Source organism: Candoia aspera, chromosome 2, assembly GCF_035149785.1.
Source record: "Candoia aspera isolate rCanAsp1 chromosome 2, rCanAsp1.hap2, whole genome shotgun sequence".
Classification (NCBI taxonomy): Eukaryota; Metazoa; Chordata; class Lepidosauria; order Squamata; family Boidae; genus Candoia; species Candoia aspera.
In genome coordinates, this window is record NC_086154.1 from 91,602,663 (window position 1) to 91,629,245 (window position 26,583).

General features: G+C 39.4%; 1 protein-coding gene across 1 annotated transcript in view; it reads left to right on the top strand.

Moving 5' to 3' along the window:
• Window positions 1–10,572: 10,572 nt before the first annotated feature.
• LOC134489650 (rho GTPase-activating protein 7-like) overlaps window positions 10,573–26,583 on the top strand; it is a 34,356-nt gene continuing 18,345 nt past the window's right edge. The window contains exons 1-4 of the mRNA XM_063292451.1: window positions 10,573–10,740; window positions 20,060–20,131; window positions 21,668–21,749; window positions 25,342–25,405. Coding sequence (XP_063148521.1) covers window positions 10,728–10,740; window positions 20,060–20,131; window positions 21,668–21,749; window positions 25,342–25,405 — 231 coding nt within the window. The 5' untranslated portion in view covers window positions 10,573–10,727. The remainder of the gene's footprint in view (window positions 10,741–20,059; window positions 20,132–21,667; window positions 21,750–25,341; window positions 25,406–26,583) is intronic.

The following is a 26,583-nucleotide window of genomic DNA, read 5'->3' on the forward strand; positions in this document are numbered from 1 at the left end:
AGTACAGAACTCTAGCAAAAAGTGCTCCCTTTCTTGGCTGTTCTAGAGAAAAGGGAAATAAGAACAGATAGACCTACCCACCTTTTGCTCTAGCATTGCCTACTAGTTGTTTTGGCCTTGGCCAGCAGTCTCAGTCAATAACTCTGGTGGAAATGGGCCCTGTGACAGAAGGAAAGCTGTACATTCTTGCTCTACATGATGAATGCATGTGCTGGAGAAGGAACCTTTTGTTCCCCACAATTCATTTGTGTTCATTTTATCCAATCCTTGGACTGGGTCTTATGCAAACTAGGCAGGGCAGCTTTCTCCTGTGGAAGAGATGGTAAGCCAAGATCTGATTTAAGGGAAGAAATGTACATTTTTATTTGACAAATAATAGGTGGAGCATGTGCTGTGACAACAGATTTAGCAATAGGACTGTCCTTATTTGCCCTATTACTTAAATATTATTTTATAATCTTTAAATAGTTTGGGGTTTTGTTTAAAATGAGCAGTTTGGAGATCATGTGCATGGTTTTTCTTACCCAAATAAGGGTATATGTGTCCCAAAATGTGCTTCTACTTTTACTCAGCACATTTTGCTTCAGCTGCAGAATCCATAATTTACTATAATGCTGCATTATTATTAATAGCATGCTTATGGAATTGCATCTGTATATCTTTAGCATGCCTAACACAATTCATACTAAGGAAAAGAAGACAAAGAAGACAAATATTATATTTGGAGGCAATATACAGTTTTAATTCCTAATGAGGTACAGCAGGTCCCAACTTCCGCGTTACTCTCTTTAGAGAAATAAAATCTGTATGGGAATCTACACTGTAGATGTATCACAGCTCATTGGTAGAGCCTATATTGCATGTAGAACTTCTCAGAGTTGGCCCCAGGTATTTCTACCTAAAATAGGATTCAGGAGCCTATGTTTCCACAGATGATGATGTACTAAATTGTCAGCATTTCTTGCCATTGATCATGATGGTCATAGGTTGTTGTTGTTCAGTCATTAAGTCATGTCATGTACACCTGAGAAAAAAAGTTTTGCCATTGATTTGGCCCATGGAGAGAACCTAATGAGCTAAACTTTAAAAAGATCATCCAGTGAATGCATATGGATGAGAAGAGGTCTACCAGTCTCCTACAACTATTTCACTCCCACACATATGCCTTTTCCCTTCTCCTCAGTCTGCACAAGATTAAGAGAAATATTCTCAACATCTGTCAGATGAAATTGCTCAACTTTGGTTGGAGTTGGATGCCAGCTGGAAGTGACTAAGGTACATCAGTTGGACAGAACTGATGCACAACTTGGGGTTCTCCAGGACTTGCAGCTCCTGCTCCAGGAGGAGGTAGCAGCTGTAAACAGGGAGGCCTTCACATAGATTTGTCTTGTGCACCAAGTGCACCAGGAGTCCTTACTCACAGTCACTCTTGCTCTGATCACTTTCCAGTTGGATTACTGCACTGCACTCTACACGGGGCTGCCCTTGAAGACTATCTGGAAATTACAGCTAATCCAGAATGCAGCACTGCATTCTGGGTGTTCCATGGTTTGCACATATTATATCACTGCTACATGAGCTGCGTTGTCTCATAGTCTCTTCTGGATGCAATTTGAGGTGCTGGTTATCACCTTTAAAGCCCTGAATGGCACAGGGCCAGGATATTTGTGAGACCCCTTCTCCCAAAGGGTATCTGACCATTCCACCAGAATGCTCAGAGTGGCTGGGTGTGTTCTAGGTCCCATCCTTTAAATGCTGCCATCTGACAGGACCTTGGAAGCATGCCTTCTCCATGGCAGCCCTTGTCCTGTGGAACACCCTTCCCCCTGAGATGTGGCCGGCCTCCAACCATCAACTTCTGGAAGGCTTGGAAAAGCTGGCCTTTCCCACAGCATTGGGGTAGAGTGAGGCTGGAGCCGAGTGCAGCTGGATGTGGATGTTTGGGGGTGTGTTGCCTTTGAGGCACCACTTTGTTGTGGTTTTTATAGTTTTCATATTTTTATTGTTGTTCTGTGAGCCTCCTGTTATGGTGTTTAAGAAGGGCAACTATGTAATTCTTTTAAATAAATAAATATGTGTAAAAGTGAGCAAGAGGCAGGACAGCAATTCCATATGCTTCTCATTGCTAGGGATCTGTTTCCTTAGTAAAATATATAAAATAAAGATGTTGGTGGTAATGGAAGAATTCTACTTGCATATTTCTTTGGGGGTAAAGCTATGTTGCTGTAACAATAAGTACCTTGAAAACTTTGAAAAAAATGTTCATAGTTAAGCAATCCTAAAGACTTAAATTTACTACTGATCAAGCCCTGGCTATTGTTGTTGAGGTTTTCCCTACTAACAGATTAAGCTACTATTATACCTAATCATTTGGCCGGGTGAAAGGTTGCAAGTGATTGTCTCCTCTCACGTGCTTCATGCAAAATAGCCTGGGGGGAGGACCTGCCCGGACTTGTTCTTCACTTCCTTTTTTTCTCTCTGCCGGCATGTAGCAAGCCAGGTAGCTCTCAATGAGAGCTAAGTCCTTTAAATGTTTTGCTTTTGTTTTTGCTTTCTGTAAATAAATTATTTTTTATAGAAATGCTTGGTGTGTGACTTTGTTGACCTCTCCTGGGCTAAAGGCTTTCCCAGCATTCTGCAACAGGTTATGTGCCCAGTAAACAACGCAGTAAAACCCAGAGAGAAAAGAGAGATCAACTCCACACCTCATGCACAATTTAAAGGCAGGTAGCAAAGACCTGTGAAGATTTTCTTTGGAGCCACCTGGAGATTTTCCAGCAACTGCCGGTCTGCAGGACAAAGAAGCTAGCTGAGGTGACTTGCAAAAGAAGGAAGAAGCCATGGCTACCTCCCAGCCCTCAGCGATGCCTCTGGAGCGCCTATCAGAGACCAACTATTTGAATTGGGCCCTGAAGATGGAAATGTATCTTCGCAGAGAGGATCTTTGGCTGCCAATTGGTGAGCAAACCCCCCAAAATCCCAATGCTGAATGGCTGAGACAGGATGAGCGGGCTAGAGCCACCATTATCTTGGGAGTTGAGGACAATCAGCTAGTCCACGTGCGAGGCATGCAGTCTGCAAAGCAACTTTGGGACGCTTTGAGAGACTTATATGTAAAGGCAACAGCAGGGAGTAAAGTTACTCTGACGAAAAAGCTGTACAGAGCCTACCTTGCAGAAGGAGATAGTCTTCCTGAGCACCTGCATTATATTCAGCAGCTGTTTGTTGAGTTGCAGGAGAGAGGAATGGAATTTACACCTCTCACAAAATCCTATATCCTCCTCTCCTCACTAAATGCAACGTGGGACACGCTGATTTGTACCCTGGAGGCTATGCCTGAAGCAGACCTCACCCCATCGTATATTACACAGCGCTTACTCGCTGAATGGGAGAAGAGAGAGGAAAGATCCCCCCCCATCTCTTCTGGAAAGCTGCAAGACCAGAAAATGAGGGAAAAGAAGGGAAAGGAACCTGAGGGCACAGCGCTAGCAAGCCAGAGATGCTTCACTTGTGGTTCAGCTGGACATTTGCAAAGAGACTGTGCCATGAGACCCAAGAGTAGAAAGACAGAGCAGAAGAACACAAGGGCAACACAGAAGAAGGCTCTTCAGACAACCCAAATTGCACAGGTTGCTGAGAAGGGTAATTCTGATGTATGGGTGTTAGATTCTGGGGCCAGTTGTCATTTATGTAATTGTAAAAGCTCTTTTGTGTCACTGTCTAAAACTGAAAGACAAAGTGTATCTTTGGCTGATGGGTCTGTGACCAAAATTATGGGACAAGGTGACTTGTATTTATCCTGCTTAGGAGAAACTGTAAAAGGTGTGTTGTATGTGCCAAATTTACAATCAAACCTTTTATCTGTGGCACAATTGGCTGCAACAGGGTATGTCATAACATTTAAGAAAAATGGTTGTGAGATACGTAAACATGGGAAATTGTGTGCTACTGGTATGTTAAAAGACTCCTTGTACATTGTGCAAAATGCAAGGAAGCCAAGCTGCAAGGCTGCAGTTGGCAACACACCATATCATGACCAATGTGTACACCTGATGCACAGGAGATTTGGTCATGCTAATTACAAGTATATAGCACAAATGCCACAGCTGTGTGCTGACCTAAAGATAAAACCCTGTGCTAAATACTTAGATTGTGTAGTTTGCAAAGAATGCAAAACACTAAAAGCTCCTGTGAGTAAGCACAGTGACAGAGTTACAACTAGACCTTTGGAAATTGTACACTCTGACATTATTGGTCCTTTTGCTCCAAGTCTTGGACAAGCAAGGTATGCAATGACCATCATTGATGATTTCTCAAGATACACATTTATCTACATCTTAAAACATAAAGATGAGGCATTTGAGAAATTTAAAAGTTTTGTGACATGGGCAAATGGAAAATTCCCTAGGCCTGTATCTGCACTCCAATGTGATAGAGGAGGAGAATACCTTTCTCACAAATTCAGAAGGTTCCTAGTGGAAAAGGGGATAGAACAAATTCTTTCTAACCCGTACACCCCTCAGCAAAATGGTGTTGCTGAAAGAAAGGGCAGAACCTTGCAAAATGCGATGGAATGCATGTTAAAAGATTCACGATTATGTTTTACGTTCTGGGGAGAAGCTTTATCGACTGCTTGTTATGTTCAGAACAGGTTGTATAACTCTATGATTCAGGACACTCCATTCCATTTGTTTTATGGTGTGAAACCAAAGGTAAGCCATCTTAGAGTGTTTGGTAGCACTGCATGGGTTCACATTCCAAAACAGCAGAGAAGGAAAGGAGGCCCCACAACAAAGAAAGCCATCTTTGTTGGCTATGAACAAAGCCAGAGGAGCTACAGGTTCATAATGGGAGAGAAATTAATAATTAGCAAAAGCGCTTCTTTTGCTGAACAAAACTGGGGGAGATTAAATTCTAGCTCTCCAGTTGAACTGACCACCACAAGAGAACAGCAAGGACTTGCTGATGGTGATCTTTTGCCTGATGAGGACATTAAACCAGAAAAGCAAATTGAAGATCTGTCTGATGAGATAGATGCTTCTCAGGAAAGTGATAGGAGTCAAAATTTAAGCCCTGTATTACCTCGCAGATCTCAGAGGAGTAATAAAGGCGTTCCTCCATCACGTTTTCAGGCTGAAACAGTAAAGGCTTTTCACATATTCACAGAACCTGAGTCTTTAGAACAAGTGAATGCTTTACCACCTGAGATTGCACAAAATTGGCATTCTTGAAAGAAAATAAAACATGGAAACTGGTAAATCTACCTCCCAATGAACGCTGTCTGGGTTGTAGGTGGGTTTTCAAACTGAAAAGGGATGCTGATGGCAAAATCCAAAAATATAAAGCAAGGTTGGTTGCAAAAGGGTTCACTCAAAGGAAAGATTTAGACTTTGACAAGACTTTTGCACCAGTTACTAAAAGTGAATCAATTAGATTACTGTTAAAAGTTGCTGCACTCAAGGGAATGTCAGTTAACCACTATGACATTCAAACTGCATTTCTCTATGGTGATTTAGACCACAGATTATACATGCAGCAACCCCCTGGCTATGAAAAAGGGGAGAATCTAGTCTGTGAACTGCAGAAGTCAATCTATGGGTTAAAACAAGCTGCTAGATCCTGGAACCAAAAAGTAGATGAAAAACTGCAGAATTTTGGTTTTGAAAAAGGAAAAGCAGATCCCTGTGTATATATGAAGAAGGACAAACAAGGCTGTATGTATCTGTGCATTTATGTTGATGATTTGCTGCTATTCACATCAACAGAAAAACAAAGGCTTGATTTTGAAGCCTGCATAAAAAGCCATTTCATATTAAAAAGCCTTGGAGTTGTGACCAATTACCTAGGTTTGAAAAAAAAAAAAAAAAAACAGGAAGAAAAATGGTAACTTTCTGTTAAACCAAAGGGGAGATAATGGTAATGAGAATGGAAAGACATATAAAGTCAGAGAAGATTGGTTTGAAACTTAATCTATAGTGTAAAAAGGGGAGTGTTGAGGTTTTCCCTACTAACAGATTAAGCTACTATTATACCTAATCATTTGGCCGGGTGAAAGGTTGCAAGTGATTGTCTCCTCTCACGTGCTTCATGCAAAATAGCCTGGGGGGAGGACCTGCCCGGACTTGTTCTTCACTTCCTTTTTTTCTCTCTGCCGGCATGTAGCAAGCCAGGTAGCTCTCAATGAGAGCTAAGTCCTTTAAATGTTTTGCTTTTGTTTTTGCTTTCTGTAAATAAATTATTTTTTATAGAAATGCTTGGTGTGTGACTTTGTTGACCTCTCCTGGGCTAAAGGCTTTCCCAGCATCTGCCAACAATTGTTGTCTAGACTAAAGCAAAGGATTTGTCTGTCTCAGCTAGTTAATTTAGGACATCTGATTACAACACAGTAAAAGCTTATATCCCTTCCTCCTGTTTTCTTCCAAATACTTTGTTCAGCATATTTTTTTGCAGGAGATAGAATTTTAGACTAATATGTGATTCATTTGAACAGGCTGTGGATTCATACATTTTCTACCATTGTATCTTTGGATAATGAGGGGAATTAATTTTTTTAGATAGGTATATCTCCTTTTCCCACAAGACCACTGAAGGCAGTTTCAAACACAGACAGTATGATTAGATAAATCAAATGATCAGCAATATAGCATTATTTGTAAAAGTTTTAAAATTCAGGCAATATTTAAGGAAAAAAAAACATGATGCACAAACTGAGAAAGAGACAATTCAGTCTTAAAGATACTTTTAAATACATCTAAAATGGCCATTTGTCAACAAAATGATTTTAGCATGAAACTACTGAAATATATTTAAAGAACTTCAATTCTGGTTATATAGACTTGAAAAGAGATTATGACATGCTGCCTCACTGTAGGAATTAGTTAATATAAATAATCTGGGGGAATTTACTGATGCAGTGAATTACCATTTCCATTTTTTTCATTTTAAATTGTCAGACTTGTTTGCATTTTGTTATCCTTTGGCTCAGTCTTTCCAAGAGATACGTAAGATACAGACAACCTTCCCTAAAAATATGTGCATTCATTAGGAGTTTGTGTCAATATTTTACATATCAGTTGGAAACAATAAGTGAAAAGATCACTAAACACAACAGTTTTTCCCAAACATTGTGTTTAGTTATCTTTCTCTAAAATAAAAAGGTCCTAGGTACCAATGTATCATCTATGTCAAAATTATTCTTGAGATGTGAAAGCACTTCTGTGAGTTCAGGGTGGGCTTCTCACGAGCTGTTCCATTATGTGGAGCTAGAAGACTGCACACCTTTAATATGTTTTCCCACCACAGAACTTTATTGCACCTCACAATATTGCAGCTATCTGTAGTTTTATTTGTATTGCTGTCATGCAGGAACATTTTCTGGTTCATACAAGACATTACAAATGAGTTCATTCAGCACACTACAGCAGTGTTTCTCAACCTTGGTGAGTTTAAGATGTGTGGACTTCAACTTCCAGAATTCTTCATATGCTGGCTGGGGAATTCTGGGAGTTGAAGTCCACACATCTTAAACTCACCAAGGTTGAGAAACACTGCACTGCAGTATGACTTGTTTAATCATGGCTTGTTAATTAAGCTACACTTTGATGCATTCATACAACACACTAAGTCACAATATAATAGTGTAAAACAAACAATGACTGGGTCTATAATCTAAAACCAAGCAAGCCCTGTGACAACTTACATGTGGTGGGAACCAAGCCTACGCCATAACATAGGAATAGTGTAATTTGGAAATAGTGCTAAACGGATGTTCAAAAGGAGTCAGACATATAGTCAGATGAACGTACCAGAGCAAAACCCCTCACTCTAGCCATCTATCAAATCTCACCTCCTCTTCAGTCCTGGCCCACGTTAAGGTGAGCAACTGGTAGATGCTTTATATGCCAGCTGGTAATACTTGGTGAGGGGACGCGGTGGTGCTGCGGGTTAAACCGCTGAGCTGTCGATCGGAAGGTCGGCGGTTCGAAACCGTGCAGCGGGGTGAGCTCCCGTTGTTAATCCTAGCTCCTGCTCACCTAGCAGTTCGAAAACATGCAAATGTGAGTAGATCAATAGGTACCGCTTCGGCGGGAAGGTAACAGCGTTCCGAGTCGTCATGCTGGCCACATGACCCGGAAGTGTCCTATGGACAACGCTGGCTCCAAGGCTTAGAAACGGAGATGAGCACCGCCCCCTAGAGTCGGATTCGACTGGACTTTACGTCAAGGGAAACCTTTACCTTTACTAATACTTGGTGAGAAGGCAAATGAAACCAAGGGAATCCACCCATCACTTTCTTTAACTTGTCCCACATTAAAGCTGTTGGGACAGAAACATTCCCCAGCCTCATTCCTCAGGCAGAATATAGCTCAGCCAGGAGGGCAGGGGAAAAGTATACTGGCATATTTTGTGCCCTGACCCTATCTCCCACCCAGGACTATAGGGAAGCACTTTAACATGGCAATGAAGAAGAGTCCAAAGTCATAGCTTAATGTGCAACATAAATGAAGATGCTCGGTAGTAATTTGGTGATGCTAATAGATAATGTGTAAACAACCCAAAGTTGTGGGTTTGTTTTTTTTTTAAATCAAGCACAGGAGAAAGTTTAATCAGCTGCTGAAAAATACCATATTTTTCTAAAGGTGGCCTTTTTACCAAATGAATTGAAAAGTTGGCTGATTTTGTTATGATCAGATTCATCAGTTAGACACATTAATGAAACTAAGTGACTATCACTTACATAGATTCTTGGCACAGTTTAAAATAACCCATCTTGCATATGGTAAATATTGCTTAAATTTATCACGGTACCCTGTGTAATCTTACCCTTCTTAAAAAGGCAAAATACCTTTAATTTTCATGACATAGATACATCCATGGCCTATCTTTTGATGCCATATGTAAATATAAACTGAGAACTATCTGATAGGAGAAGTTAGGTTTCATAGATGGAGCCAAGGTCTCTGAAAGGCTAATTGCATCATGCATTAAGACAGTATAGCAATTAGTTTTCAATAGGAGTAAAGAGACTTTGGAGTATGCTATCAGTAAGCTTAAAGTAATTTCAATTTTAATTGATAGGATTGTTGTGGAATTTTGCCTGAGACATTTAAGGAGGGAGCATTTCAGTTTAAGACAACAAAGGAAGTGATGGTGAGGATTCACAACCGTCCCTTAAAGTACTGGTGCATAATTTCCATCAACTGCACCAAACTTTGAATGGAATACCAAAGGCCATGTTCCAAATATGATTTTTGGGAAGGCTCAGGAATTTTAAGGGAGAAATGGGTGTCTTAAGTGTCTGGAAGGCTTAAGGCATAAACTTTGCTCCTAATCTCCCCCAAATGCAATCAGTAAACAAGCAAGTCAATTTTTTTGGCCAAGCCTATCTTGGGATCACAAAAGAGACTCACAATAGCTACATGTGCTCCCTAAGCTAGATGTTTTGCACCCTTGCTTTAAAGGCTGATTTTATGTGAATTGAAGGTATTCTTAAAAGCAGTAACAATGTATGTGTTTTGTACCATAATCCAATTTAACAGAAGGTTATAGTGACTGGTAACTTCACACTTGGAACCTTTCAACAGTTAACCTATTTAGGACTGGGTTTAACAGCTGGTTGCTTGCAGATTAAATTGTGTTTAACATTCTGGTTTTTTTTTAAATCTATAAATAAATTTAAAAATCTGAATAATCTAATTTAAAAGGATTAAAAATTTAAGCGCTATATTCCAAATAGATGAACTAAAACGTATCAAAAATTGAATGCTGTATGTCATTTTTTTAAACAATGTATTTCCTATTGTAAGCAATCTTATTTTTTTAAAAAGAATCTGACATTTCTCATGTAACATGGAAAGTGTGTGCGTGTTTATGAATATAGCATATCTACCAGCCTGCCCAGCATGGCAGATTATGATTGAAGTGCCTTCCACCTGCAATGGATCAATTCTGGCTAATAATAATAATGCACACACATATATTCTCATACATAGATCAGCATTTTAAAATATTTGAATTATTTTATTTAACTCTTATAGTACAGGCTATATGATATGATGCATGAACGCATATGTGACACTGCTGAGTTACAATCTAAGGAATAATGATTCCCTCCACAGCAACTCCTGAGTAATCAATGCTTGTTCAGAGCATAAACAAGGGCTTGGCCAGTTGATCTGATATTAAGGAACTTGGTGGGTGGGCGGAGGAGGGGAAAGGTACCTGGCCATTAATCAAGAATGATTTTGCCACTTGATTGTACCCGAATCTAAACATTAATTTATGCGTGCCAGCGACAAGTCGAATACAGTTTCTTCTGCTTTCCAAATACTTGTGCCCGCACTGAAACCGCAGAACTCGCCAAGAGATCGAAGAGCATCTCCAGGACTTCGCTTCCCCAGAAAAGGCGAAGAGGAAGGAGGAGCCAAGGCCCCGCCTCGCTCATTTCCCTCCGCAATCAGGGCGGGCGCGCCGTATTCGCGTAGCTTTTGCGTTGCGCGAACAGTGGCTTGCGGTGCCAGCGAGAGAGGGAGCGCGCCTCTAAGAGGGGTGCGACCTCGGTGGGGGCGCCCCCGTCCTGGGCTCTCTTCGCTTCTCTTCTGCAAGCTGGCCAGAAAGGACGGCAGCTGGCTCGGCTCGGCGGCTTCTGGTTTGTGGAGCTGCTTTTAAGGATGGGTGGAGAGTGAAGCAGGAGCGGCGGCGCCAGTGAGCCGGAGGACCGAGTCAGGATGATACTGACGCGTAAGTATCGGGACAAAATAGCACGCTCTCTTCGGCCGCGTTGATTTTGCTGGATAGGGTGAGGCTAGGATAAAGGCTTCTGCGCGTGTTTCTGGAGAATTGGAGACCTGCTTTCAAGTTGAAGGCGGGATGGAGCGTGGTCAGAACTGCCCGGATTGCGGTGCGCCCCGAGTGGCCGGGCACCTCCCGAGCGAAGCGACGTTGAGGAGGCCGACGGCGGTGTCAGGATGGAACACGGCCGGCCGGGGCGAGCGCGTGGCTTCTCCTGGCTTCGGGCTTGGCGAGCGATGGGTCACTCGAAGGGAAGGGGGAGAAAGTTCCTTTGTGGAGAGGGGCAGCCTCGCTTCGGATTCCCAGGTTTGGTGTCATTTCCTTAGGCTGATCCCTTATACGACATCTTATTGCTGAACAGCTTTGTTCAATCCAAACAATGCTGCAATTCAGTGATGCATCTCTAGATACCAGGGTCATCTGGTAGGAAGGGAAGCAGAGATTAAAAAAGAAACGCAAGAGGCACAGTCCAGTACATACTTTGCATTCCATGCAATTGGTCATTCCTGAATATTCCTGAAGTGAATCCTTGACTGTTACTCGTTGAACTAACCTTTCCTGATGGTAGACTTGTGGTATGTGAGAATGTAGGCATCGTTCTTGAAAATTAAAATTAGACATTATTATGCCCTTAAACAGCCATAGCTGAGCTCAGGGAAAAAAAAAAATGAGATCAGTTCTTTAGTGTGTGAGACTGGTTTGATCTTACACTGAGTTCCTTTCTGCAACTGAGCCTGTTGGGAAATGATGTATGGAAAAAAATTTAAACTGTGCTGTTCACTTACTTATGTCTTGTTCTCTCTTTCCCAGTCCAAATAACTAAGAGGTATCAGGAATTCTGTTAGTCCTCTGCGGGGACTGGAATGATGATTACAACCTGTCCCTAAAAAGCTAGTGTTTATATTATTAGAAGAAGCTTCTGCTATTTTTAAAATTGTATACTGTGTGGAGAATCAGATTAAAGGAGATGAAACTGCCTGTGTGTGTGTGTGTGTGAGAGAGGGAGAGAGATACACACACACACACACACACTTTATTTCAACAGCTATCTCCTTAATTAGTTTTGCAAAAAAAAATCCCCTTATTTACTGCATGAAGACAATACTGTTCTGGTACTATAGGCCTCTTGTGCATTGAGCTTTACTGTTTTGAGCTCTTCTACGCCTGTTGGTAAGCATCATTCCCATAGTGGGAAAGCTCTGATCCCCAATATGACCTTGTGTTGGTCTTATCATTTTTCGGCTGCAGCCCAGTCAACAATCAGCCTTAAAACGGGAAGTTGCACAAAGAGTTTGTCAATACAGTTGCTGATGGGATATAGGTAGTACTAGGGGGATTGTGAATTCCTGTGTTTGGCATTTGTCTAGTACAGCTGCCAAGCAGGCACCAATGCTTGTTGATTGTGGTTCTGGAGCAGGCCACAGGGGAAAACAATGGGGTTAAGATTCCAAGAACAGAAGGAGCAGTAGGCAAAAGTTAATGGTTTAGTTTTATGACAGCTATAAATCCTGCAAACAAAATATATGTGTCAGGACAAATACAGTAGGGGAAAAGGTATCGTAGTCTATTTTTACTGAACTGGTCAAATTGATGTCTGGATGCAACAATTACACATCCAATTGGCATAAACAATCTTACATATACTTGATTGGAAATTGTTGGAGATCCTGGCAAATCCAGCATGCCTCATTAGCATATGGATGGTTGTTCTAGGATGCAAACTCTTCGAGCTTCTGAGGAAGCTGTTCGTTGCCACTCCCACTCCCTCTTTCTCTCTCTCCCTTCTTCCATTGGGAGCTAAGCACATGGCTGTGTGCTGCTCCATATCTCCGGGTGCCATGTGGTGGGCCTAGAATTCCCACTTTTTTGCACGCAGCTCTTGGCAGCAGTTAGGGCTGAGGGTTTAGGGTGAATTAAGTTTAGAAAGAACAGAAGATACAAAGAACTTCATTTTCTACTGAAGATGGATGTAACTGAACCAACAATAAAGTCAGTAAGAATTCTGTTACTTATCTTAAACCTACTTTGTTTAAGCGTGTGATTCTTTATGCTTGGGAGGGCTGAGTGTGTAAGATCAATAACCTGTGTTTCTCTGACATGCTCATTAAATCTATTTTAGATAATATTATTTTTCTGTGCACAGCTTCCTCCGTTGTGTTAAACTCTGCTCCATTAGGTGGTTCTAGCAGACCACTAATGGCTTCAGAAATAATATCCAATTGATCTGTCACTAGGATTTTGTAATGACTATGAAAATGCTACTATGTAAAATGAGAGGAGAAACATCATTGATTCTATTTTTTAATTTTTTATATATGTATTTTTATATGGAATTTTAATAGGACTTGCTGAACATACCTTAGTTGGGGTTATAGGAAGTTTTGCCTAACAAATATGCATTAAAAATGATTATGATAAAGTTCCTGCATATCTGAAGCTTCCAGAATATTTTCAGCTAGGAAGGATGAACATTAGCATCTAAGATTGGAAATATATGTAGTATGTAGATGAAGGACAGAATTTCCTTAGTGTATTTTATTTTGAGTAGTCAGATGTCAGTCAACTAGAAACTCCCTCCAAATATATATATTGTGTGTGTGTGTGTGTGTGTGTGTGTATATGTATATATGGTTGCTATTAGCCATATATTTTATATGCTATAGTTTTAGCAGAAGTATCTTTTAGGATGGGGATGGATAGCCTTTTTCTTCCAGGTGTTGGACTACAACTTCCATTATCCTTGACCATTCACCTTATCAAATTGTGTTCATGGAAGTTACACAATAACAACTGGATGACTACAAATTCATCACTACTTCGAAATTAACAATAAATTTAGATTTCCAATTGAAATAATGATATCAAGGTTTTGACTATAAGAAAAGTTTGTTATAGCAATTTAGTAAGATACAGACATCAGAGGTAACAGATTTAAATGTGAGTCAGTTGCCAATAATAACTTTAAATTAATTTTTTGTCTGCAAAAATATTCTAACTTATATGTCTTTCGCCTTTTAATGCATATTGACTGTGATCACAATGCAGTTATAAATATGCATCTTACTGACTACAGGGTAATGGAATTGTGCTAGATTATGACCCAATACATTAAGTTGCTAACTTTATATTTTATTGTCTAATTTACAGTGCAGATTGTTACTAAAAAAAGACACATATTTGATATTGCTGCTTGATGCATTTTTGAACTTTTCTCAAGCACAGATTGGTCTGAGCCACGGGCATCTTTCTAATCATTTTGTACTGCTATTTTTCAGTGCTGAAATTAAAAATCAGGCAAGATTCATTGGGTATACAGTATTTACATAATTTCTTAAAAGGATTTAACAGTGATTGTTTCAATAATCTCCTGGATCTTTAATACTTGAATAATGAAACCAGCAGGAAATGGAAACTTTCAACTGTTCAAATGGTTAGAAAGTCAGGAAATGTGTGTTACATGCAAAGAGAAGGGGAGTCATAAATCTTTGGAATTTGGCACCATATAATGATACTCTCATAAAATACATTAAAAGCTTTTTTTGTTTTCTTTTCTTTTTGAGTGACTGTTATTGAATCAAACTTTGAAAAAAAAAGGCTAGTATTAGAAAAAAATGAACAGTTTTAGAATAATCTCTTCAAGAATAAGATAAACTAGCTTTTCAGGAGACCAATTCTAAGTATTGTGGTGTGGTATAGGAATTAAGGTGTGGGGCTAGGACCATGGACATCCAGGTTCCTCACTCATGGTTGACTTTGGAGAGCGATTTCTTAGCCCAGACTACTTCACAGGAAGTAAGGGGCACAACAAGATTTTCCCCTCTTTCACTGATGTTTCCAGTCCACACCTCCCCAATTGTTTGGGGGGAAGTCCCCCAAACCTCGGGAATAAATTTTAATTAAGGATTGGATGTAATTTCCTTTTTCCATTCTGCTGATGAAAGCTATGCTTGCAGCAGTAAGGGTTAACTGAATATAAGGCCATCGCTTCATTGATCAATTTGGGGCTTTTTTTCTCTCTGTTCATGCAAAATGCAAGTGTTTTTATAAAAATGTTATATTGGATATACGTTGTTCATTGGTTTATTTTCACACATCAGCTCCATGTCTCTTGGCATGAAGTTTCTTTTATCTCCAAGGAAAGAAAGGGATCACAACGTATGTATGGATGGCTAGATTGAGAACAAATGTTGAACAGGAACTCCTGAGTTCTGGGTAAAAAACTGAAAACATAATTTTTCTAAAAAATTGCTCTCACAAAGTTGATGGCTGACTCCACAAGAGGTTCTGATATACAGTGTTCACCATTTATGCCTGTGAAGTGAGGGCAAAATCTGCCTGGCTCACTTACAGCCTGATTCACACTGCATTGGTCTGACGATTGTCTGATCCAGCTCAGTCTCCAGACTGCAAGCAGATTGGGAAAAACTATTGTAAGCTTTGTCCTCCCATATCTAGCACAGGAAGAAGACACATCTAGACATCTAGAAAACTTTTTTTAAAAATCAGAATAGAATGAAACCTGCAGGAAAGTTCAGCCATTATGAGCAAATTTCAGAGAGATCACCATAAGAATTTTGGAATTATACTCCTACAACATTTTTTTAAAGTGCTTTTACATTTTTTGCTTTGAGACAGAATAGGATGAAATTTGCAGCAAAAGGTATTCCTATCATGCCAAATGTCCATGGCAAACTTCAGACAGATTGAGAGGGTTTCATGCAAAAGGAAGGGGGTGATAAGAAATAATTATATCCCTTTCTGAACATAGTGCAGCTGTTTGTTGGGGTTGTGGGTGAGAAGTATATGAGATTAACTTGCAGGTCTCCTCTATAAACAAAAACAGTCTTTAAAGCTAAGATAATTCATAAAATATCATGTTATAACTGCTGAAGATGAGGAAAAATGAGGTGGAATGAATGGTAAAGTATTTCCAAGATCTTACCCCCCCATCCCAAATTGCCAAGTTATTGGAGTGAGAAATGACTGATAGTGAAGGTCGCTTTCATTGTGGTGACTGCTAGAGTCACTCTGAGTTAAGGCTAAGCCTGTTAATACATTGAATCCAGTCTTTCTCCTTCTTTTCTTCCTTGCCTGACTACCATATTGTATGCAAGTTATGAAAAAACCAACAACTACTTCTTCCTCCCCTTCCCCCTCATCTTCCTCTTTTGGTATGGCTGTTGAAGTGCCATGATGTTTAGCACAGCAGAGGTTTAGGATGAAAGGTCAGGACTAATATTTTGCAGAGGATTTTGAACTGAGATGGAGCAGATTAGAGCTGTCTACTCAACTTCCTATAAATCTATCCAAGAATTTGACCACCTTCTGGATCTGGAGCTCAGCACTAGTAACTTTTAACAGATCAGTCTGTGGTTTCTTGCCTGAATCATAGGTTGATAACCATGTTATTTAATCTGGTAATACTTTGATTTATTTCACTTTCTCCTTAAGACTTGTGCCTGATATCAGTTCCTGATATTTTTGTATGGCTATGCACTCATTATGATCTGTCTTCCATGCTGTTGGTGTTCCGACAGTAATACCATACTGTTCAGTGTTATTTCCTAATCTCTTTTTATTTGGGTTCATTTGCTATTAAGTAATGCTTCTGCTTCTACTTTTGAATGGACTGAAAACTCCCATGAGCTCCTGGTTATCTCAGAATATACGCAATTCCTGCTCTAAAGAGCTAGAGGCAGTGGACAAAGTTTGCAGGTCTTTGGTTCATAAGATATAGAGAGAGGTGGATTTTGCACTCACCTAGTAACTAGCATACACTTTATTTACCCCCACCCTGTAAAAAATTCAGAACATTAACTATAGTCCATGTTGCAGCAACGTCAAGGTTTTATAGTTGGAAAGCTCTAGTATTCAACCACTGTCTAATATTACCTATGGATGTTTGTTGATTATTTGTTTAGTCGCTTCCGACTCTTCGTGACTTCATGGACCAGCCCACGCCAGAGCTTCCTGTCGGTCGTCAACACCCCCAGCTCCCCCAGGGACGAGTCCGTCACCTCTAGAATATCATCCATCCATCTTGCCCTTGGTCGGCCCCTCTTCCTTTTGCCCTCCGCTCTCCCTAGCATCAGCATCTTCTGCAGGGTGTCCTGTCTTCTCATTATGTGGCCAAAGTATTTGAGTTTTGCCTTTAATATCGTTCCCTCAAGTGAGCAGTCTGGCTTTATTTCTTGGAGGATGGACTGGTTTGATCTTCTTGCAGTCCAAGGCACTCTCAAAATTTTCCTCCAACACCACAGTTCAAAAGCATCGATCTTCCTTCTCTCAGCCTTCCTTATGGTCCAGCTCTCACAGCCATATGTTACTACGGGGAACACCATTGTTTTAACTATGCGGGCCTTTGTCGTCAGTGTGATGTCTCTGCTCTTAACTATTTTATCGAGATTTGCCATTGCTCTTCTCCCAAGGATTAAGCGTCTTCTGATTTCCTGACTGCAGTCAGCATCTGCAGTAATCTTTGCACCTAGGAATACAAAGTCTTTCACTGCTTCTACATTTTCTCCCTCTATTTGCCAGTTATCAATCAAGCTGGTTGCCATAATCTTGGTTTTTTTGAGGTTTAGCTGCAAGCCAGCTTTTGCACTTTCTTCTTTCACCTTCATCATAAGGCTCCTCAGTTCCTCTTCGCTTTCAGCCATCAAAGTGGTATCATCTGCATATCTGAGATTGTTAATGTTTCTTCCAGAGATTTTAACCCCAGCCTTGGATTCCTCAAGCCCAGCTTGTCGCATGATGTGTTCTGCATACAAGTTGAATAGGTAAGGTGAGAGTATACAGCCCTGCCATACTCCTTTCCCAATCTTAAACCAGTCTGTTGTTCCGTGGTCTGTTCTTACTGTTGCTACTTGGTCGTTATACAGATTCTTCAGGAGGCATACAAGATGACTTCGTATCCCCATACCACTAAGAACTTGCCACAATTTGTTATGGTCCACACAGTCAAAGGCTTTAGAATAGTCAATAAAACAGAAATAGATGTTTTTCTGAAACTCCCTGGCTTTTTCCATTATCCATCGGATATTGGCAATTTGGTCTCTAGTTCCTCTGCCTTTTCTAAACCCAGCTTGTACATCTGGCAATTCTCGCTCCATGAACTGCTGAAGTCTACCTTGCAGGATCTTGAGCATTACCTAACTGGCATGTGAAATGAGTGCCACTGTTCGATAGTTTGAACATTCTTTTGTGTTCCCCTTTTTTGGTATGGGGATATAAGTTGATTTTTTCCAATCTGATGGCCATTCTTGTGTTTTCCAAATTTGCTGGCATATAGCATGCATTACCTTGACAGCATCATCTCGCAAGATTTTGAACAGTTCAGCTGGGATGCCGTCGTCTCCTGCTGCCTTGTTATTAGCAATGCTTCTTAAGGCCCATTCAACCTCACCCTTCAGGATGTTTGGCTCTAGCTCACTGACCACACCGTCAAAGCTATCCCCGATATTGTTATCCTTCCTATACAGGTCTTCTGTATATTCTTGCCACCTTTTCTTGATCTCTTCTTCTTCTGTTAGGTCCTTGCCATCTTTGTTTTTGATCATACCCATTTTTGCCTGGAATTTACCTCCGATGTTTCTAATTCTCTGGAAGGGGTCTCTTGTCCTTCCTATTCTATTGTCTTCTTCCACTTCCGCGCATTGCTTGTTTAAAAATAATTCCTTATCTCTTCTGGCTAACCTCTGGAATTTTGCATTTAATTGGGCATATCTCCCGCTATCACTGTTGCCTTTTGCTTTCCTTCTTTCTTGGGCTACTTCTAGTGTCTCAGCAGACAGCCATTTTGCCTTCTTGGTTTTCTCTTTCTTTGGGATGTATTTTGTTGCCGCCTCCTGAACAATGTGGCGAATGTGGCGAACTTCTGTCCATACCTATGGATGTAGTTTATTTAAATACATTTTTTTTAAATAAATGACAATTACCTACATTTGGGTGACACATCAAGACATAAATCTGGGTTTCAAAATTCAGTGATTTGATTTACACATCACATTATGCTGAAGCCAAAGCAACTACATTCTGGTTTAAAGTGATATGGGGAACCCTGTTATTGATACTAGGGCATTTTAGGATCTTGCAATATAGACCCAAAGGCCTTTTGTGGAGTCTGCCTACCTATAATTAAGTTGTTGTTAATTCCCATTGTACTTTGGTTATGTGCTTTGATTTGGAACTACATAAATAAATAATTAAATGTGTACAGTTGGATTAGTTGGAGGGCGAGTCTGGAAACTAACACATACAACACAAAGTGAAAACTGCAGATATTTCATCAACTTATAGCTTTTTCTGACTTGATACCTCTGTGCTGATCATGTTGCAGAAAGCTGCACAATAATGGTGCATTCACTCTGTGGCTCAGGTGTGACTAGAGGCACCCAAGTTGTATCCTTCCTCCTTAACGGTCAGAGTTTGCACTGAGACCTTTAAGTCAAAGCCCTGGCAATTCAGCTGCTACCAGAGCTATAACATAAACTAGGTTAGGAAAAAGAACAGTCCTAGGTGTATCTTCCTTAAGGGACCCAATAACTTGCACTATTTTCTCATTCTAGAGATGATGAGCCTATACTCTTCCAGAAGTATATTAAAAGATCCTTGCATTTTTAAGGCATCTGGTGAATGTTCTGTAGTTCTCAGTTGTTTTCCCCTTTTTCCTGTGAGAATGTTACACTGTTATAGCTGCAAGGTCTCTATTAATTGCTACCAAATGACTAGCTGTGTTTCCTGACATCTGTTTAGCTAACTAAATACTGAGTAGTGTAGATGGAGAGTTGTGTAACTAAAATGCTTAAGGAATAAGTGGAGGATAATGGAAGTGATTGTTTCTTCAAAATGCTAAGAATATTTATCAAAGCCAAGATGTCTCAAAGACAATCTCTGGTTTTTTGGCTTAAGTTTTTGCTGGTTGAGTTTGATACTGTATGCTTTTTCTGTTGTGGAACACTTTCTGTATGACAATCCCCAGCTATTTTGCATTACAAAAGCTCTCATGTTATGCAATAACATATTCAAATGCTTCTACTCTATGTTTAGGTCACCATCATAGGTATATAATGAGTATATGAAGAGTAATATATTGCAAGACCCTATGACTCGGAGACCTTTTTTTCATTTGGGGTTAGGGATTATTTTGGTGAAGATACCAAAACAAGCAGGTTGATTTTGACTTAGTATCATGACTTAACGATAGTAGTTTTCTTCCTTAGTATTGGAATATCAGTCTTTAAAGTTGTTTTCTGATTCTTTCTTTCAGAAATTGAAGCTAAGGAAGCCTGTGACTGGCTGAAGGCTGCTGGTTTCCCCCAGTATGCTCAGATGTTTGCAGGTATTGCTGCAATGCTCACAAGAATAATCAGAAAGTCTAAAAAAGCCAAACTATTTCTAGAAAATCTTTACCATATTTAACATATGGCCAATAATAGACAAATGCTCACTAATGTAAAGTCGTTCAAGTGCAATAGACATTGGAATTGCCAGTTCCACTTGGATAGGAAACAAAGTAGGCAGAGAGTTGTTATCCATAAACTTGGGTACTATCAACAAAGCTGTGTTGTTGTGGCTCAGAACAGGGGAATTTTAACAATAACATCCCCTCCCATTTAGAGTGTTACTTCCTACAGATATGATATAGCAATGTAGTCTTGCAAAAGGAGACATTATCTCCCTATCACTGTTGTATTTGGACCAGAAAGAATATTTTGTTTTATGCAAGCTGTATTGCAGGCTGTCAAAAGGTATGAAGGCCTGTCTGATGAACAATGCAAGAATAAGTGTAATGTACACCTGTACAAGTCTCAGAATTCACGGTTTCATCAAAATAGATCTGAAATGAAGGTGGGGCTTTTCATTTTATCTCTACATTTTAAGAACAAATTAACTGGCAAATGACCATACTGGTACCTGGCTACTTTCAAATTACTGGAAGAGGGGTATCAGAAAAAAATTAAGTCTGTTGCTTTCAGATACTTTCTTTCTTGAGTAGATAAATCCAATTACTGATCTAGAAAGAAGCAGGTTAAGAGTTCTTCCTATCATCCCCACCCATCCCACATTACAGTGGATACAGGTACTGCAGGTAGAAGATAGCAATGTACATTCACACAAGTGCTCCCTCATCTCCTTGGTAATCAATCCCTGTATGTAGTTTGAAGCCAAAGAAGCTCTGTCAGGTTGGCATATCATGATTTATTGATTTGTCATGAATTGTTATTTGAAATTCCCTTTCCTGTAAATGTTGTCTGTAGGACTAGGGGATTAACCATCTATTTTCCTTTCCTACTCTCAGCTGCTTCAGGACCTTGGTTGATAGCAGCATCACTAGAGAATTTTTGCTTAGTGATGCTTGTTCACAGGACAGTACTTTACATATGGCATAGCTTAGACACAGGCTTTGTTCTCAAATAACATTTTCAATCTGCTGTGCAGTAAATGTTGAACAACCATAGGAAAGAAGGCTATTTAGAGGTAGTACCCTGGCTTTCCCCTCAAAGCCTTCCTAGGCATCTCTTTAAGATAGGTTCAGCATCAGACAAAGAAAAGGTTAGTAATGTAATCAGAGCAGTGAGAAGAATAAATAATTCAAGTTAAAGAATTCATCTCAGAGGAATGAGGCAGGAAAATCAGGCCAGAAGTCTGTGCAGCGCTTGAGAAATAAGAGAATAAACAAATTTTATTTGTTGTATCAAAATAACAAAAAATAAATACTCTAAAATTCTCACATGCAGGTATTATATCCTGATTCATAAATCTATTAGTAGTTCTTTCCAGAGACTTTATCATTTTAAGTCATGTTGTTGTTTGCCTAACTTTGGAAATTTAAACTATAAAAATGAAAGCATAGTATTTGGAACTTGTTTTTCAGATATGCAGTTTCCAGTTGACATAAAGACTGTGAGAAAAGATCATGAATTTTTAGATCAAGATGCAATAGAATCTCTCTACAGGTAAACCTTGGTCTGAATTTTCCCTTGGCTTAGTAATCGATGTCTAGGACTGATAACCTAAGGCTTTAATTAAGTAAAGCACTTAATTAGTCAGTGGGCTATGACTAACAACTTGTATCTCACTTATTTCCTGTTTGGATGTCTGGAGGACTACATATTATTATTGTAAGCTAGATGTATGTTTGAACTTCAGGACATAATGGCTTCAGTGGACTTTTGTATATAAAAAAAGTTGCTGCAGAGTTGCCTTGAAGCAGTCAAACTGGGTTTTTTAATGCATCAAGTTTGTGACATCCTAGAAAAATTGGATTTTGGTAATCTCAGTACTTGTATTAACAATACAGTTGGCAAGATATAATGTAATCTTGCTAATTTCTGATCCATGCAGAGTTTCTCGTTGTCCAAACATGAGCTTGACAATAATATGGAAGATTTTTAGTGGTGTAACCAAATGTATGAACTGGACTCATTTTTGTTAAATATTCTAGGGTATACATCAGAAATAAATCCATCAGCGGGTGCTCATAAATTTATCATTACATCAGAAATTTCAGAATCTAGGAGGCAGTGCTCAGAATTTTTTTTTTTTACCAGTACTGTAGGCAAGAAGCTTTAGGTCAGAGGATGCACAACTCTATATGGGCCAGGGACTACATGTTCAGCTTTGAGTGGCATGCCAGAATCTGGACACCAAAAAATAGCAGGCGGGCCTAGGACTGAGTAACTTCTAATTTAAAGCCTATGTAGCATTGTGTGCATGTATGGGACTTAGAACAAGGGAAACCCAGTTCAAAGTTTACCTTTGGGTCTCTCAAGTGTCTCATTCAAACTCATATAGGTCTGATATCCAAGGTTGTGCGTCTTTGACATAGGTAACATGCTTTCTCCTTTGGATTGACTGTCATTGTTCCTGTCATCAAGCTTGAGAGAGAAACTTTTTTAAATGTACCTATTTTTAGTTATTAGTACTAGAAAATGGAAGATTGCCAAGTGATGGATGGATTACCAGAATAACATTCTACCAGTGCTTTAGCATCTGCAGTGGCTTTCTTCTGGTTGCAAAGTATAATTGAGGAGTTGTGTTTGACTGTACTGGGAAGAAGAAAAACAAAGGCCCAGCCTTCTGTATGGTCCCTACTTTACTTTTTGGTAGGCCCCAAAGTCATCTACAACTACAGATACCGAAAATCACTGGCATGCTTTCATGTAATTTGGAGACATAAACCTCATGAAACTGAAATATAAGCTTTAATGTAGGCTTATCATAGTTTAAAACAAATAAAAAATTCTACCCACAAGAAATAAAAGAGAGACAATTCTGACTTTGTCCATGTGTGTGACGTAATTCCACCCACTTACTATTGGTCCATTTATTGTGGCTTTAGGTTTTTTTTCTCCCCCCCCCCCCCGCTTCCTTTGCCCACCAAAAGATTTCCACACAAGGTCTCAATTGCTCAGATTCAGCATGGCTGAGAACTCAGATCATCCAAGATTATTTTCTAAAGACACAAATACCAGGTTGTCAATATTTCTTCCTCCCAGTTCCTCCATGGAAAATCATGTGAGAGTACCGCCCAACTGAGCAATGGGCCAACTTCTTTTTTCATCCCAAGCTCCTTATTCATGGGATACTTTATGATGGCTCATCCTGCCAACTCTAATGTTTAAGGGTTCATAATGCTTAGGAATATTCAAGCCCAAATTTTAACAGAAGTATCATCTGAAAATCAGCTGTTAGAATTCTGGAAAGAGCCTGGGTAAAATGCTGCAGGTGGTAAAGAGGTGCTGAAATTTTGCCAGAGCAGCTATAGCAATATAGATATATGCCATAATTACATTTTTTTTTTCTTTTACAAAGCAACAGCCCTCCCGTATAGTACACAACAATTGCCAACCACCACCTCAGGGATGTTCAAGGGTAATTGCTTAATTGCAAACAAGTTACACAATAATATTTTAAGCTACTTCATCCCTAAATATATTGCTAAAAGGCTATATGTAACTATATGAATACTGAAGATTAAAAGAGCAAATGTATTCTCAGATTCAGGTCTGAACTGGCAACATTTCCATTTGATTCACTGGATGTATATGCCACTCTAATTGCTGACCATTCTGTGTTTTGTACATATTTAACCTTTGTAAATCAGATTGGAAATAAGATAACAAAATTACAATCGTTAAAAAAATTACAACCAAAAGTACATATACAGATAGTCTTCGCTTAACTACAGTAATTGGGACTGGCAATTCTGGCAAATCAGTTCAGACCTGAATGTCATGTGACCATGCCAAATTATGGCGGCAGTTGCAGCAGTTTCAGTTGCCATCATTAAATGAATCCCGCACAGTCATTAAGTGCAATGTCACATGATTGCCATTTGCGACCTCCTGCCAGCTTCCCCATTGACTTTGCCAGCAATGAAACCGGCAGTGAAGGTCACAAATGATGATCACATGACCGCAGGATGCTGCGACTATTGTAATTGTGAGCCAGTTGCCAAGCACCTGACTTGCGATCATGTGACAGCCATAACTATGAAGGCCGGTTGTAAATTTCCTTGTTCAGCTCTGTCATAACTTCAAATGGTCACTGAACAAGTGGTCATTAAATGAGGACTACCTGTACATTAGGGTCATCAATTACATTAAGGAGATAGTCCAATGTGAGAGGGAACAACAGTAAGAAATTTTAACTCCAAGGCTTTCTTGAACAGCCAAGTTTTAATGGCTTTCCTAAAAACCAATGAAGTACAAATCATAGATTTTTAGCGGAATGCTATGCAACAGAAGAGGGGGACAGTAATGGAAAAATCCATTTTCCAATCTCCGTTTACTGTATAGAATGAAAAGAGGACATCAGTGAACTGCTAATACATCGAACAGAGAATATTTATTTATTTAGGTGGATTGAATATGAGTGGTTCACAATTTAAAAGTCGATGGGAATTTTTTAAGCCAGTGAAAAATTTTCACTGGAGTAAAAGAGAAGGAAACTATGCTTGAGGACTCCCATTCTTTCTGCACTCTACTGAAACTCCTGAAAATCTGTATCAGAGGACTCCCCATCCTCCAACCCCACCTCACACTGAGTGAGGTGGGGCTTGCAGAGCAAGGACAGAATAAGTGAAGATCAGTTCTTCCCACCTCTTTGTGTCTCATGCCTGAGGAACGCTTTGGCTGGTGGAATGAAATTCTGGATATCATTTACAGGGCTGTAGTACTTCACCATGGAACGTGTAAATGATGCTTTCTTTTCCTTTCGTTACTCATTTAAAATGCCGGTAAGAAAGTTACTGAAAAATAGCTGTAGCCTTCTCTGTATTGGCTGGAAGGCTTCAAACCACATTCTTTTCACCAAAATTCAGTAGCTTTGTCAGGGCAAATTTTTGTTATGAATGCACACCTTTGTGCCTATTTCCCTGTATGAGTTTTTAAAAACAGTAAGAGGCAAACATAAAGGGAGACACTATCCTCAGAACACTGCAGAAAAATACAAAGAGGTGAATTTGTTTATAATGTGTCCTATATTTCATTAATTTAAGAATGCAAGAAGAATGCATAGAACTTTGTCTCTTTTTATTTCCCCCAGACGGTTAAATACCTTGAATAAGTATGCAGCAATGAAGGTGGAAATAAGTAAGCCAAGAAAGCGGGTATGTTTATGATTCATAAAAAATATTTACTATATATTGAGAGATACTGATATGCAAGGTTCTGCCTGCTTCGGGACTACATGCCAATCTTTGCTTGTGGTTAGTTATGAATGAGGCTGTTGTATAGCTGGTTCCTATCTCTGGCAAAGACCACCACTGGCTTGTTTATGGTTCTTCATGTCACCTACTCACAACTTTCATCCTGATTAACCAGAGAAACAAGTCTAAAATCATCTCCAGTACATTACATTTGTCCTTCTGGATCTGCTCATGAACAGATGATACCATCAGCATGAAAAAAAACCAGTGGCTATGAGCAGATGATGTGATAAATCTTTAAAAAACAAAACACCCCAGTACCTAGCAGGAAATACTTCAAAGGTTGAATGGAAGAAGCCACCTGGGACAACTGGTTGTCTTCATGACTAACTGCCTATTGGATAGAGTCTTATACTGAGAAATTTCTTCCTCAACATATTATTGTTATTGCTTACTACGATGGCTGATTTTCTGCTGGTATTAATTTTCAGTTACAAGTATAGTCTGAAACGTTCTCAGTTGAAAATGAGACTTTATCCTGAACACCATCTGCATACCCTATTCCCTCCATAATATTCATGATGCTAAATGAGGTGAGAGTATCCTGGGATGTAATGTTCTTACTTACTATGTTTTTAAACTATATAAAGTAGAAAACTGACATAGTTAAAAAGAAGACTGGGCTAGATTTTTTTTTTCACCAGAGTACTTTTTATATACAAGAACCTCTTTTTGTGTGATGAGAGTATTAACAGATTTATATCTATAGCTACTAGCTCATTTACTGCATACGGAGAATAATCTTTAAGCTGAATTCTTATATTATTCTGGCAATATGGAAACTGTGGCAATGCTGTTTCAAATTTCTAGAGAGCTAATCCAGTTTTAAGCAAGTTGATCTCCCGATTGAATAAGAAGTTGCTGTGAGTTGGGTGGCTTTATAAATTTAAATTAAATAGGAATTATATATAAGGAGGCTATAGATAGGCTTCTCTTGTGTGATCCATGACTTCTCAAATTATTCTGAAAATCCACCCCAATGAGTAATGTAAGGATATTGCTAGAGTTGTATTCTTAAGTATCCAGTTTGATGTTACTTTTTCAGCAAGTCAACTACAATAGAAGTAATCTAATAAAGT